General features: G+C 49.4%; 1 protein-coding gene across 1 annotated transcript in view; it reads left to right on the forward strand.

The window, feature by feature from the left end:
* The first annotated feature begins 523 nt into the window (after positions 1 to 523).
* LOC140427136 (macrophage colony-stimulating factor 1 receptor-like) overlaps positions 524 to 15785 on the forward strand; it is a 65467-nt gene continuing 50205 nt past the window's right edge. The window contains exon 1 of the mRNA XM_072512677.1: positions 524 to 692. Within this exon, the coding sequence (XP_072368778.1) occupies positions 644 to 692 (49 nt within the window). The 5' untranslated portion in view covers positions 524 to 643. The remainder of the gene's footprint in view (positions 693 to 15785) is intronic.

Here is a 15785-nt window from a genome sequence, read left to right on the forward strand (position 1 = left end):
AGTGCCACTCCTCCCTGGTTAAGCAATGCCTCAAATGTAAAATTCTCGTCCTTATTTTCAAAGTCCTCCATTTCTTCACCCCTACCTATGTCTGTAACCTTGCCGAACTCCACAACCCTCCTCCAATTCTGGCTTCCTGTGTATCCCTGTTTTTAATTGTTCCGCCAAAGGCGATGTGTCTTCAGTTGCCTGGACCCTGAGTTCTCAAATTCCCTCCCTCCTGTCCGTTACTCCACATCTGTTACTTCCTTTAGGATGCTCCTAAAAAGCTACATCTTTGACCCAAGACCCATATTCTCTAATATGCCCAAATATGTCCTCATGCGGCACAGTGTCAAGTCTGGTTTGATAATGCTTCTCTGAGGCACCTTGGCGTGTTTTACTGCGTTACTATGTAAAGCACAAGTTGTTGCTCTCGCCTGCTATCTGGTTCACATTCAACAGTTTAGCTGTCTGTCCTGTCAGTGGTCAGGTTATTTTCAGATTACATCTGAAAGACAGAGGATGTGTCGGATATGTTCAGAGAACATCAAAAAGGAGAAGTCAGTTTGCACAGTTTCTGCTGAGCATCAAGAATCAGTTCAGTGATTGTCAGAATGGGGGCCAGATCCTGAAGTGTTGGGACCCGGGGACTGAGCGGACAATGTACCTATACCTGGTCCTCCTCATGCTGCCTGCTTCCTGTGTGGCAGGTAGGAACGTAACTTTCATACGTTTGTCCTTCCCTCTCTCACTCTCACCTCCAGCGCTGTCAGAACGATGTGTTTCCGTGGCTCTGTGTGAGTGTGTGTGAGTGACAGTGCACTCTCCGGACAGGGTGGAGAATGGGGCAAGCTGGGGTTGTTCCCTCGGAGCAGGGAAGGCTAAGGGGAGATTTTAAACCGCCGGCTTTGAAGCAGTGATTGAGGACTGAGGGCAGGATTTTCTGGTCCGGTCCTGGCGATACCCACAGCGTTTTGCGTGGCTCACCATTCCTTTCCAAGAGCGGGTGCAGACTCGATGGGCCGAATGGCCTCCTTCTGCACTGTAAATTCTATGTTACGTTCCAAAGGGAATTGGCTAAAGACTTGAAAATGGAAAATTTATGGGTGGCACGGTGGCGCAGTGGTTAGCACTGCTGCCTCACGGCGCTGAGGACCCGGGTTCAATCCCGGCCCCGGGTAACTGTCCGTGTGGAGTTTGCACATTTGCCCCGTGACTGCGTGGGTCTCACTCCCACAACCCAAAGATGTGCAGGGTAGGTGGATTGGCCACGCTAAATTGTCCCTTAGTTGGAAAAAAAAAGGATTGGGTATTCTAAATTTATTTTTTTTAAAAGAGAATGAACATTTACTGGAATCTGAAGATGGAGGAGGGGCCTGGGTCAAGTGGGTGGTTCTTTCAAAGAGCTGACATGGGCACAATTGACTGAAAGTATTCTGTTTGTGCTTGTAGTATCATCCTCTGATTTCCTCTCTGCAAATCTATTGCTATGGAAGAGCCCATTACGGCTTCGATCCTTGTCATCTTCCCCCTCCCATAATCGTTTCAGGGTTTAACCCCAACTGTGCTCGAATCGTACATTTAGATCCTGCCTCTTGACTCCTTACCCTGTAATCCCCCCCCCCCCCCCCCCCCCGCCCGCTTGCCTCCACCACTGTTAGGCAGCAAGATAAAATCATGGCATCTTACTGCCCTTCGTCCAGTCTGCCTCTCTTCCTCCTACACTCTGCCTTTTCCATTCAGTCATTCATTACCTTTCCGAAACAGTTGGCCTCTGGCAAGGAAGTTTCCTCCAAATCCCCTGGGCACATCAGTGACCATCTTATATTTATGGCCCCTTGACGAGGTTCCCTCCACAGGTGGGAGCATCTTTTCCACCCCCTCCCCATCAAAACCTTTTGTAACTTTTGTAATCAGATCACCCCTTCAGCCTTCTCTTTTGGAGAGAAATGAGCCACAGTCTTTCCTGATAATTATAGCCTCTCAGTTCTGGCATCGACCAATACTTCTATTTCCTATTCTATCCTCTTGCTCTGTTTTCTGCATTAATCTAATGATGGAAGTCCCAATTTTCAGGTCTTTTTTGTATTTCTATTCCTTCATATACATGTAGAACAGGAAGAGGTCATTGTACCCCTGGAGCATGTTCCATCATTCAATGAGACCATGCTTTCTCAATACCTTTGGTTAACAAAAAACCTTTAAGTTTTGTTTTAATTACTGGGGAGAGTCCCAATGATTCTATGCTGTGCCCTCTCTAAAATCTCAACACCCTTGCTGTAGCATGGCGCCCATTGCATTTTCTATTAACTTGTCCTCACAGCGTAAACGCCCCCCCCCCCCCACCCCGTTTTCCCACCTCCCCCACAACCATACTTATTATTAATCCTACACTCTCGCCAACAGATCCACGTGTAGCCTTTCCAACAAACGTCACAGGGGAGTGTTTGGAACTGGGGGCACCGACTAATTTTCACCTTTGACTAGTTCGGGGACACTGGGAGTAGAATCATCATATTTATTCCTGGTGCCTGTCATTGAGGGATGGAATATCAATCGTAACAACATTCATGAACGGTTTTGATGGAGTTGAGAAGGAGAAGATCACGGATTACAGAAGCAAAACATGTACATGGAGTTTTTTAAAATTCAAAAATAATTCCAATTAGGGGACAATTTAGCGTGTTCAATCCACCTACCCTGCACGCGTTTGGGTTGTGGGGGTGAGACCCACGCAGACACGGGGAGAATGTGCAAACTCCACACGGACAGTGACCCAGAGCTGGGATATAACCTGGGTCCTCAGCGCCGTGAGACAGCAGTGCTAACCACTGCGCCACCATGCTGCCCCTTAGATGGAATTAAGACACAGACCGGCTGTAATCTAATGGGATAGTAAAACGGGCTTGAGGGGCTGAACAGCCTCCTCCTGTTCCTATGTTTCCAGTTGAGGTGTTTAAATTATGAGGGTTTTTGATGGGACAGGAGAAACTGTTTCCACTGGCAGAGGAGACAGTAACCACAGGACACAGATTATAAAAATGTACAAAATAGGCAGGGATATTAGGAAACTTTTTTTAATAAGTGTGTTGTTATGATTGAAATGCTCTGCCTGTAAGAGTTACGGAAAGATATTCAATCGTAACTTTCAAAAGGAAGTCAGAGTTTTAAAAATTATTTATTTGTTTAAATGACGTGGACGTTGCTGTCAAGTCCAGCATTTATTGTCCACCTCAAATTCTCTTTGAGAAGGTGGTGGTGAATGGCTTTCTCGAACGATGTGGTGTAGGTACACCCACTGTGCGGTTAGGAAGAGTGCTCTGGGATTTTGACCCAGCAACAGTGAAGGAACAGCAATATAGTTCCAAGCCTCAATGGTGAGTGACTTGAAGGGGAACTTTCAGACGGTGGTGTTCCTGTCAACCTGCTCCCCTTGCCCTTGCGGATGGTCGAGGTTGCAGGTTTGGAAGGCGTTGTTGAAGGGGTTTGCAGAGTCGATTCAGTACACCTTATAGATGGTGCACACTGCTGTCACTGTGTGTCAGTGGTGGAAGCAGTGAATAGGTTGCCAATCGAGCACACTGTTTTTGTCCTGAATGGTGTCACGTTTCTTGAGTGGTATTGGAGCTGTGCTCATCCAGGCAAATTGTGATTACTCCATCACATTTCTAACTTGCGTCTGGCAGGTGATGGAATGATTTTTGGGGCCACAGAGTGAACTTCTCACCAAGGAATTCCCAGCTTTGATCTGCACTTACATTTATCACTGATCTAGTTTAGTTTCTGGTGAACTGGAATTTCCAAGATGCTGATAATCAGGGATTCAGTGATGGTGATGCCTTTCGATGTCAAGACAATGTCTCTTTTTGTACATGATCATACCTCGGCACACGTATAGCGTGAATGTTACTTGCCAGTGACAGCAATCCCTCTGTACCGACCCTTTGACAGTGCAGCACTCCCTCAGTACTGACCCTCTGACAGTGCAGCAATCCCTCTGTACCGACCCTCTGACAGTGCAGCACTCCCTCAGTACTGACCCTCTGACAGTGCAGCACTCCCTTAGCACTGACCCCCTGACAGTGCAGCACTCCCTCAGTACTGACCCTCTGACAGTGCGGCACTCCCTCTGTACCGACCCTCTGACAGTGCAGCACTCCCTCAGTACTGACCCTCTGACAGTGCAGCGCTCCCTCAGCACCGACCTCTGACAGTGCGGCACTCCCTCAGTACTGACCCTCTGACAGTGCAGCACTCCCTCAGTACTGACCCTCTGACTGTGCAGCACTCCCTCAGTACTGACCCTCTGACAGTCCAGCACTCCCTCAGTACTGACCCTCTGACAGTCCAGCACTCCCTCAGTACTGACCCTCTGACAGTGCAGCACTCCCTCAGTACTGCCCCTCTGACAGCGCAGCACTCCCTCAGTACGGCCCCTCTGACAGCGCAGCACTCCCTCAGTACTAACCCTCTGACAGTGCAGCACTCCCTCAGTACTGACCCTGTGACAGTGCAGCACTCCCTCAGTCCTGACCCTCTGACAGTGCAGCACTCCCTCAGTACTGACCCTCTGACAGCGCAGCACTCCCTCAGTACTAACCCTCTGACAGTGCAGCACTCCCTCAGTACTGACCCTGTGACTGTGCAGCACTCCCTCAGTACTGACCCTCTGACAGTGCAGCACTCCCTCAGTACTGACCCTCTGACAGTGCAGCACTCCCTCAGTACTGACCCTCTGACAGCGCAGCACTCCCTCAGTACTAACCTTGCGCAATGCTCTTTCCCTCAGCACTGACCCTCTGACAATGCAGCACTCAACATTGCTTACCCTGTGCAGCACTCCCTCCCTCAGTACTGCCCCTCATTTTCTAACTACTGGCATATTTTGAAAACCTTTCATGTTGTTTCTGAGTTTAATAAAAACGGAAGTGAGAATTAGAGTTTGTTGTTTATATTTACCCAGTTGTAACTTTCGCTTTCTGATCAGATTGTGTTTCAAAGTCAAAGCCAGTTGAAAAATCACGGGATGGGTTCTCCGTTCCCCGACGGCAAAACCCGTCCGGCGACGGGGCGCAGAATCCGTTCTGGCGGCAAAATCGGGAGCGCCGCCGGTTTTTCAATTCTTCGCCCCTCAAAATTGGCGTACTCGAGGAGTACGCCGTGCCGTGTATCCACCGCCTCAGGCCATAGCCTGAGGCCCGCCTGCAACGCTCCGTCCCCGACCGGCCGAGTTCCCGATGGCGTGGCTGACGTGTGCTCACACCCTCCGGAATCCTCGCGTGGCGGCTGCGGACTCAGTCCGGGATGCCCCAGTCGGGGGAGGGCCGATCGGCGGGCGGGGCGGGGGGGGGGCTTCATTCGGGGCTGGGGGCAATGTGGGCGCGCGGTCCGGCGTGCGCGAGCGGCCGATGCGGGGCACTACTTTGCCGGTCCAGGTCCGCCATGGACCACGGCACGGCCGCTGCAGGTCTCTGCCGTTCGCATGCGCGGCCTCTGACCTGGAAGTGGGGACCATATCGGTAGCTAGAGCTGAGAGCTCTACGCCGGCCCCCTGCTCGCCCCCAGCAAAACGGGGAATCTGTGGCCCTTTGACCGAGTTTTTCTGGCGTGAAAGACCACAGTTTCAACGACGGCATCAGCACTTCGTCTCAAAATCTGAAAATCCAGCCCCCTATATTACAGGGCAGGAACAAATGTTTGATTTTAATTAATAAACTCTAATCCTGCATTGTTCCTACTTTACTGTTGTATTTTCATAATTGGTGTATGAGGAACTATGGTTTTGATCCTCTGGTGCATTATATTAGATTGTGAAAGTTTATTTTGTATCTCCACAAACAATATTTTCCCTTTGGGGAGTGGTGGGAAAGTGTTGGGAGGAAAAATAGGCAGATTATCAATCTGTTGAATTATGTCATGAACACTCCTTCCACAGCTGAGGAGCCCTGGAGTGGACCTTGAGCCCGTAACCTCTGGTTCAGAGACGAGGGAGCTATCGTCTGAGACATAACACTTCCATTGAGCAACTAAACGATACTGATGAGCAGGCAGTTATTTTCTAAATAAGTTGGTGACAGAGAAGGGAAAGAAACTGGGACGGCCAACTACTGGTGAGAGCCTGCAACTACATTGTGACAGAGAACTGTTTACATTAAGGGGGTTAGCTAGATGCTCCCTCGCCAGTGGGTTTGAAGGCAGGAAGCTTGTTCATTTCAGTCGGTAGCTTGTCTGTTCCCTGCCCACTGTCCCCTGCCCCCATGGCAATAATGCCAGTGGTAACCACTGAGTCAATTGATGTTCAGCAGTGGACAATTAATTCCCACTTGAGGGCCTCATCCCGCTGGAATTTAACCGTCAATGAAAGACGCCTATGCTAAGTGCCTCGCCCAGCAATTTCCCTTGTGCAGGCTACTGCCGGGCAAGAGGAGTGTCCCTTCTTAACAAACCCCCAGGCCGATTGGAGGAATCTCAAGACTTGAGCCCCCCCGCTCCTCCCAGTGACTCTGCCAGTTCAGGTGAGTCGCCAGCCTCTGATTGGCCAGCAGCAACTCCTGTTCCTGAGTTCCGTCCCAACTCATGGAGCGACCAATCGGTCAATTCATTGTTGCGGGGCAGCGAGCAGGAGTGGGGACGGAACTCAGGAACATCACTGGCTAGACCTTAGCTAGGTATTATGTTCAATCCTGAATGCCACGCGTTAAGAAGATATTGAGGAGCATGCAGAGGAGATTTACCTGATGAGGGGTTTTTCTTCACTATACGGATTTCCAGAAAACATTCTACAAGATTACAGTAAGAGATTGTTAACAAAAAAGGAGCATAGGAAATCGGAGGCAACCTGTCGGATTGGATGGGGAATTGGTCAGGAGATAGGAGACAGAGGGTAGATATAATGGACATCTATTGCAGTCAGTGGGATCACAGGGGAAAGCCAAACCACACCGTCTTTCTACAGCACCTCCAGCTGTATTTTGGTGAGTGTTTAGCCATTGACAACGCAAAGCTTTGAAACATTTAAACAGCTTTTCACTGTGTCCGTGAATGAGTGTCAGTGAGGTAAGTGTGTATGGTGGCAGGATGGTACGTGGCAGGGGGCTAGGGTGGGATATGTGAACATATGAGTTTGGAGCAGGGGAGGGCGGCAAGGTGGTGCAGTGGTTAGCACTGCTGTCTCACGGCACTGAGGACCCGGGTTCGATTTCGACCCTGGGTCACCGTCTGTGGTATTTTCCCCTGTGTCTGCGTAGGTCTCACCCCCACAACCCAAAAAGATGTGCAGTGTCGGTGGATTGGCCACGCTAAATTGCCCCTTAATTGGTCAAAGAAATGAATTGGGTACTTTAAATTTTTTTTAAAAAAATGAGTTAGGAGCAGGAGGAGGCCAGTTGGCCCCTCGAGCCTGCTCCACCATCACAAGGGCAGGTTTGAGGATATTCGCTGAGGAATGCATAATGTTCAGCACCATTCACCGCTCCTCACATACTGAAGCAATCCGTGTGCAACTGCAACAATGTCTGGACAATATTCAGGTGTGGCCTGAGGAATGCCGGAGTGCCAAACAACAGCGGTTATTGATGAAGACCTAGGGTGGGATTTTCTGCCCCCGCCTCCCTCCCCCCGTGGCACGTATGCCGCAGCAGAGGCGACCAGCCCCTTCCTGGAGGTGGAATCCTCGAGTCCCACTGTTATCAACTGGTTTCCCATTGTTAGCACCCTTCACCGCGGGGACTGCGGGTCGGGTGGGCGGGGGGGGGGGGGGGGGGGCGTTGGCTTGTGGAAAAGCTGTATAAATTTTGGTTCTAATTGCACAGAAGTGGAAAAAACATGCACCAATCAGTTAACAGCACAATAGTAACTGGGTAAACTGCCACAGCAAGAATAGAAAGTGTGGATTCTTCCGAAGTCCATCTCAAGAACTGTTCAACTGAATTCCTCCAAAACTATGAGCTGGAAAGTTGACGTCACAGAGATTTACTCATCACCCCAATATGGAAGCAGGATATCAGAACAGGAATTAGCATTACAGGGGAAACCCATTCTTCTATGTTTACAGATAACCAATGTCCTTTGTGGATTAAATATGTTCTTCCCAATTAATCTCAGAATACCAATTTTACCACCCAAATGCCCTGGATGTGCCAGGGGGCAGTGCTAGGAAATGCCCAGGATGTGCCAGGAGACAGTGCTAGGAAATGCCCAGGATGTGCCAGGGGGCAGTGCTAGGATGGGCATCTGCGGAGCTCCATTATGTGTGTGTGGCGGGGTGGGGGGGGGGGGGGGAGAGAGGGGGGTTCACTGGAGGACTACTACACGCCAATTTTCTCACCTGAACCAGCACTCTGCACAGAGTGCAAATGTGGTCACCACTGGCCAACATTTATTGCCCACCCCAGATTACCCCTGGAGAAGGTGGTGGGGAGCCACTCTCTTCAACCACTGAAGTCCATGAGGTGGATATACTTCCACGATGCTGGCAAGGAGGGAGTTCCAGGTTTTTGACCCAGCAGCAGTGATAGAATGGCAGTATAGGTCCAGGTCAGGATGGTGTGTGACTTGGAGGGGAACTTGTAAATCCTGTGCACCTGTCCCGGTCCTTTAAGCAGTGCATGTCACTTGTTTGGGAGGTGTTTTCAAACAAGTTGCTACAGAGCATCTTGTCGATGGTACACGCTACCGACACTGTGTGTTACTGAGGAAGTGAGGGAATAGCTCATCTAGTGGCAGGGGTGTCAACTGAGTCGACTTGTTTAGAATTTTGTCCGGCTGTCTGGAAAATTAAGAGTAAAACATATAGCCCTTTGGTAGTACAGAACTTTAATATCGCTGAAAAGAGAGGCATGTTGCTGAAGTTTTTCATCTTGCACTCATCAGGACAAATGCGAGAATCCCAATATTTCAAACAATCACAACAATTTATACGACAGGAGGGACGTGTGCTGATTGGTTGGCAAGTCAACTCTAATTGGCCAAGGCATTGTCTTGGAAAAAGCAATGGGGAGCAATAGGCTCCCCACATTTTGTGTGTATATGTGTTTGTACAATTCAAAAATGTTACAAGGCCTGAACATATTCCTTTTGTTTGCAGAGGATCCCTGCGTGTGAACGTATGTTGCTTCTAGTAAGCGTAAATGAGCGACATTGTGAACTTGAGTGATTATCTTAAACCGGTTGATATTTATGAGTGCACTCAGAATTGCTCAGAAAATGCTGCCCAATCGCAAGATCACATCTCACAGTCAATGCTTTGTTTCGGGTTTTGTAAGCATAGGCTGGTTGAATGCAGTATTCTGCCTATTACAAACAACCGAAGGAACATACTATTAGATTTGATTAGCTGGTCATTGGGCCATACGTACCTGACATCGCACCAGCATTGAAAGTCCTACATGACATTGCTCAGTTCTGTGCTAGGCAGAACGAATGTCCTGGTCACTTTTACTGATGAGTAGTGATCAATGCTGAATGGCAGTGGCTGGATCACAAGTTATTCATAATGTTAAAGGAGAGAGTACAAACCCTCAATCATGTGATTGTGCTGACGGTACACACATGTATGTGCACATACATATCTTCTGTTACCGTCTATGAGATAAACCTCTGTTTATATAAAATTGCAGAATAACCACAACGTAACGGACCATTCAGCCCAACAAGTTCATTCCAAAGTTTATGTTACACATGAGCCTCCTCTCACTTTACATCATCTAACTCTATTAACTTAATCTTTATGAAGTCACCCCTCAGCCTTCTCTTTTTTAAATCTTTACTGATGTTGTCATCCTCTCAGTTCTGATGTCATTAATAGATCTTTTTTACATTTTCCCTAGTGCCTTGATTTACTTCTTGTGATAGAGATCAGAGACTGCTCACAGTACTCCAAAGGTGAACTAACCGTACAAGTTTAAAATGACAATTCACTATTTCGGCTTTATCCCTCTGGAAATGAGCCCCAGTTCGTTCCTTCGCTACTTCGTTAACTGCAATGATGCTTTTCCTGATTTGTAAACCTGTATCCTCAGATCCCTCTGCTCCACACAACCATTTGGACACTTACTTTCCAGGCAGTATTGTGGTCTCTCTATTCCTACCATCAGTCTTATTTAATAAGGAATAAGAGGGACAGTAGCAATGTGGATACAAAATGGGCTGAATAATAGGAAGCAGAGAGTAATGGTCAACGGATATTTTTTGGGCTGGAGGAAGGTTTGTAATGGTGATCCCCCAGGGGTCAGCATTGGGACCCTTGCTTTTCTTGATATATTTTAATGATGTAGATCTTGGAGTGCAGGGGACAATTTCAAAGTTTGTAGATAATGCAAAACATGGAAGTATTGTAAACTGTGAAGAGGACAGTGCAGAACTTCAAAAGGATATAGACAAGTTGGCGGAGTGGGCAGGCAGGTGGCGGATGAAGTTCAATGCGGAGAAGCGCGAGGTGATGCATTTTGGTAGGAAGAACATGGAGAGTCAAGATAAAATAATGGGTGAAATTCTGAAGGAGGTTCAGGAGCACAGGGACCTGGGTGTATATGGGCATAGATCATTGAAGGTGGCAGGACAGGTGTAGAGAGCAGTTAATAAAGCATATAGTATCCTGAGCTTTATTAATAGGGGCACAGAGCACAATAGCAAGGAGGTTGTTCTGAACTTGTAATAATAATAATCTTTATCAGTGCCACAAGGAGGCTTACATTAACACTGCAATGAAGTTACTGTGAAAAACCCCTAGTCACCACATTCCGGCACCTGTTCGGATACACTGAGGGAGAATTCAGAACATCCAATTCACCTAACAAGCACGGCTTTCGGGACCTGTGGGAGGAAACCGGAGCGCCCGGAGGAAACCCACGCAGACACGGGGAGAACGTGCAGACTCCGCACAGATAGTGACCCAAGCCGGGAATCGAACCCAGGACCCTGGCGCTATGAAGCAACAGTGCTAACCGTTAGACATCAGCTGGGGTATTGTGTACAGTTCTGGGTGTTATGGGAAGGGTGTGAACGCATTAGAGAAAGTGCAGACGAGGTTTACAAGACTGACTTCAGAAACTTCAGCTATGAGGATAGATTGGAGGGACTGGGACTGTTCTTGGAGAGAAGAAGGTTCAGAGGAGATCTGATAGACATCTTCAAAGTCATGAGGGGGCTGGACAGAGTAGATCGAGAGAAACTGTTCATAGAATCCCTACAGTGTAACAGGTGGCCAGTTGGCCCATCGGGTCTGCACTGACTCTTGGAAAGAGCAACCTACCTAGGCCCAAGCCACAGCCTATCCCCGTAACCCAGTAATCGCACCTAATCTATTGGACACTGAGGGGCAATTTAGCATGGCCAATCCACCTAAGCTACACATCATTGGACTGTGGGAGGAAACGGGAGCACCCGGAGGAAACCCACGCAGACACGGGGAGAAAGTGCAAACTCCGCACAGACAGTGACCCAAGCCGGAAAGTGCAAACTGGAACCACATCCAGTTTGTGCAAAGTTCTGCTGAAGTTGCAGAAACAAATACCAAGAAATTGTGCTCTCATCCATATACCTCTCAGGGCCCCAGACTGGCGCAGATGTGGTAATGACGCACCGGCCAGTGGGCGGGCTCAGGAAGAGTTACGTAATCTGGAAATCGCCCTGCAGAAGGAGAAGTGGGATTGAGAAATGAGAATTGAAACTGAGTATTTTTTTAAGATGTGCCTTCCTGATTCACGTTTGTCACAATATTAGCTTCTCCCTGGCTTTTCTTTTGGATTGCAATTCTTGACACACTTTCACAAATTTCCAGCTCGCTTGGACACAATGGGCGGGATCCTCCGAGCCTCAGCACCGAAATCGCGATCGGCGCCGGGTCGGAGAATGGGCGTTGACGCCGAAATCCGGCATGACAATTTCAATAGCCCCCGTGATTCTCCGGCGAATCGGCATGAATCGCACGCACGTGGTCTACGCGGCACGGCTAGGGGGCCATTGACAGAGGCCCCCGCGGCGAGTCTCCGCCAAAAACTGGCCAAGTTCCCGACGTCATGGTTCTAACCACGTTTTGCCTTTCGGGAACGGCCAGTGGCGGCTGCAGAGTGAGTCCGCGGCCGCCCTGGTGGGGGGGGGGGCGGGGGTATTCTTCACCGGGTGGGGGCCTCACGGACAGCCAGGCTAGCGATTGGGGGCCACCTATCCGGAGGCGTGCGCGATCTCGGGGGGGCCTGTATTTTCGGGGCCGGTCCGCGTGAGAGTCCGCCGTGTCGCACGGGGGGGGGGGGGGGGGGGCGGCGCAGTCCGACCACATGCGCGTGCGCGGACTCCCGACCGGAAGTCCCCATATCCGCAGCCAGAGCTGCGAGGAGCATTCCAGGCCCTGCAAGCACCCTGCAGGTCGGAGAATCACTTTGAACTTTCTTCAGGAAAGTTCAGAGTGATTTGTGTGTGTTTTGACGCTGGAGTGGGGACAGAGGCCCATTATTGGAGAATCCCACGTAATGACTTTCAGTTCCTTCTCAGAGCTGATTCGATACAGAATGGCGTTAGCTTTGTGTGTCTATGTGTGGGTGTCTATGTGTGTGTCTGTGTATCTGTGTGTTTGTGTGTGTGGCGGGACAGTACTGAGGGAGTGCTGCACTGTCAGAGGGTCAGTACTGAGGGAGTGCTGCGCTGTCAGAGGGAAAGTACTGAGGGAGTGCTGCACTGTCAGAGGGAAAGTACTGAGGGAGTGCTGCACTGTCAGATGGGCAGTACTGAGGGAGTGCTGCACTGTCAGAGGGTCAGTACTGAGGGAGAGCTGCACTGTCAGATGGGCAGTACTGAGGGAGTGCTGCACTGTCAGAGGGTCAGTACTGAGGGAGTGCTGCACTGTCAGAGGGTCAGTACTGAGGGAGTGCTGCACTGTCAGAGGGTCAGTACTGAGGGAGTGCTGCGCTGTCAGAGGGTCAGTACTGAGGGAGTGCTGCACTGTCAGAGGGTCAGTACTGAGGGAGTGCTGCACTGTCAGAGGGAAAGTACTGAGGGAGTGCTGCACTGTCAGATGGGCAGTACTGACAGAGTGTTGCACTGTCAGAGGGTCAGTACTGAGGGAGTGCTGCACTGTCAGAGGGTCAGTACTGAGGGAGTGCTGCACTGTCAGAGGGAAAGTACTGAGGGAGTGCTGCACTGTCACAGGGTCAGTACTGAGGGAGTGCTGCACTGTCAGATGGGCAGTACTGACAGAGTGTTGCACTATCGGAGTGGCAGTACTGAGGGAGTACTGTACTGTCAGAGGGGCAGTACTGAGGGTTTGCTGCACTTTCAGAGGGTTAGCACAGAGGAAGTGCTGCACTGTCAGAGGGTCAATACTGATGGACTGCTGCACTGTCAGAGGGGCAGTACTGAGGGAGTGCTGCACTGACAAACGGTCAATACTGAGGGAGTGCTGCACTGTCAGACGGTCAGTACTGAGGGAGTGCTGCACTGTCAGAGGGGCAGTACTGAGGGAGTGCTGCACTGTCAAGGGTCAGTACTGAGGGAGTGCTGCACTGTCACAGGGTCAGTACTGAGGGAGTGCTGCACTGTCAGAGGGTTAGCACTGATGCAGTGCTGCACTGTCAGCGGGTCAGTACTGAGGGAGTGCTGCACTGTCAGATGGGCAGTACTGACAGAGTGTTGCACTATCGGAGTGGCAGTACTGAAGGAGTACTGTACTGTCAGAGGGGCAGTACTGAGGGAGTGCTGCACTGTCAGAGGGTCAGTACTGGGGCTTTGCTGCACTTTCAGATGGTCAGCACTGAGGGAGTGCTGCACTGTCAGAGGGTCAGTACTGAGGGAGTGCTGCACTGTCAGGGGGTCAGCACTGAGGGAGTGCTGCACTGTCAGAGGGTCAATACTGAGGGAGTGCTGCACTGTCAGAGGGTCAGTGCTGAGGGAGTGCTGCACTGTCAGGGGGTCAGTACTGAGGGAGCGTTGCACTGTCAGAGGTTCGGTACTGAGGGTGTGCTGCACTGTCAGAGGGTCAGTACTGAGGGAGTGCTGCACTGTCAGAGGGTCAGTACTGAGAGAGTGCTGCACTGTCAGAGGGTCAGTACTGAGCGAGTGCTGCACTGTCAGAGGGGCAGTACTGAGAGAGTGCTGCACTGTCAGAGGGGCAGTACTGAGAGAGTGCTGCACTGTCAGAGAGTCAGTACTGAGCGATTGCTGCACTGTCAGAGGGTCAGTACTGAAAGAGTGCTGCACAGTCAGAGGGTCAGTACTGAGGGAGTGCTGCACTGTCAGAGGGTCAGTACTGAAAGAGTGCTGCACAGTCAGAGGGTCAGTACTGAGGGAGTGCTGCACTGTCAGAGGGTCAGTACTGAGAGAGTGCTGCACTGTCAGAGGGGCAGTACTGAGAGAGTGCTGCACTGTCAGAGGGGCAGTACTGAGAGAGTGCTGCACTGTCAGAGGGTCAGTACTGAGAGAGTGCTGCACTGTCAGAGGGGCAGTACTGAGAGAGTGCCGCACTGTCAGAGGGTCAGTACTGAGAGAGTGCTGCACTGTCAGAGGGTCAGTACTGAGAGAGTATTCCATGATCAATGGTGCCATCTTTCTGATGAATCGTTAAACTGAGGCTCAGGTGATCTCTCTGGTGGATGTAAAATATCCCCAGTGAACATTTTAAAGAAAAGGAGGTCTTCTGAATGCCAACCAACACATTCACTATTTCCATGGCCATCTCCTTTAGTACCCTGTGTCATAGATTATCAGACCCTGGGCCTTTAACGGCTTTTACTTCCATTAATTTTTGCAACAATTGTCTTTTCCTAATATTCATTTCCTTCCATTCCTGCTTCTCGATCCTGGTTCCCCAGCATTTCTGGGAAGTGAATTTTGTATTCCAGCCTGAAGATGGAACTAAAGTAGTTGTTTAATTGCTTTGCCATTTCCTTGCTGCCTATTATAAATTCTCCCATTACGGACTGTAAGGGACCGACATTTGTCTTCAATCAAATTTTTACCCACTTATAGAAGATTTTGCAGTCCACTTTTATGTTAGTTGCAAGTTTACTCTCACACTCTACTTTTCTCCTCTTAATCAATCTTTTCGTCCTCCTTTGCTTTCTATATTCTGCTGATAGGATTTCATCCTTCTTCCTTCCTATTGTTATGGGCCAGGGTTTAGAGAACCCCAAAGTGTATCACCTGACCCACAACTTTTAATAGATTGTGGTATGAGGAGCACATGGCCCACTCTACAGGTATTGTGCAGCAGAAATGGAAAAGTATTTTTTTTAAAGCAAACCAATGTTTATTCTATAAACTCAAGTTAACCTTTTTAAAACATACTGTGAACATCTTAGCAACCATTAATTCAAATACAACCCCCAAAGAATACAACACTAAGTAATCCTTACTTTCCTTTTAACATCCATAAGACTTTAAAAAAACTTTTAACAGAAGGACATCAGGTTTAAATTCACTACTGAGAACAGTTATAACTCTGAATTCACCAAATGATCAAGAGATAGTCTTTACATGGCAGAGAGAACAACATTACACCTTCTCTGGCTGACTGCAGCTCCAACACACTGAAACGCAACCAATAAAACACAGACACACCCAAGCTTTTTTCTCAAACTGAAACTAAAAGCTGACAGACAGCCCAGCTCCACCCACACTCTGACATCACTGCAGTAATAAACACCCATTTCTTAAAGGTACACCCACTACAGTTATTCTGTAAAAAAACACCCATTTCTTAAAGGTACTCTCACAGGACACTGTGTCATTGGCAGCGACATGGACCACAACCTCTGGCTGTTGGACATGGCAGGGGGGATGGTGGATGTGGGAAGGCCCGCTGATTGGCACTG

This window comes from Scyliorhinus torazame, chromosome 7, assembly GCF_047496885.1.
Source record: "Scyliorhinus torazame isolate Kashiwa2021f chromosome 7, sScyTor2.1, whole genome shotgun sequence".
Lineage (NCBI taxonomy): Eukaryota > Metazoa > Chordata > Chondrichthyes > Carcharhiniformes > Scyliorhinidae > Scyliorhinus > Scyliorhinus torazame.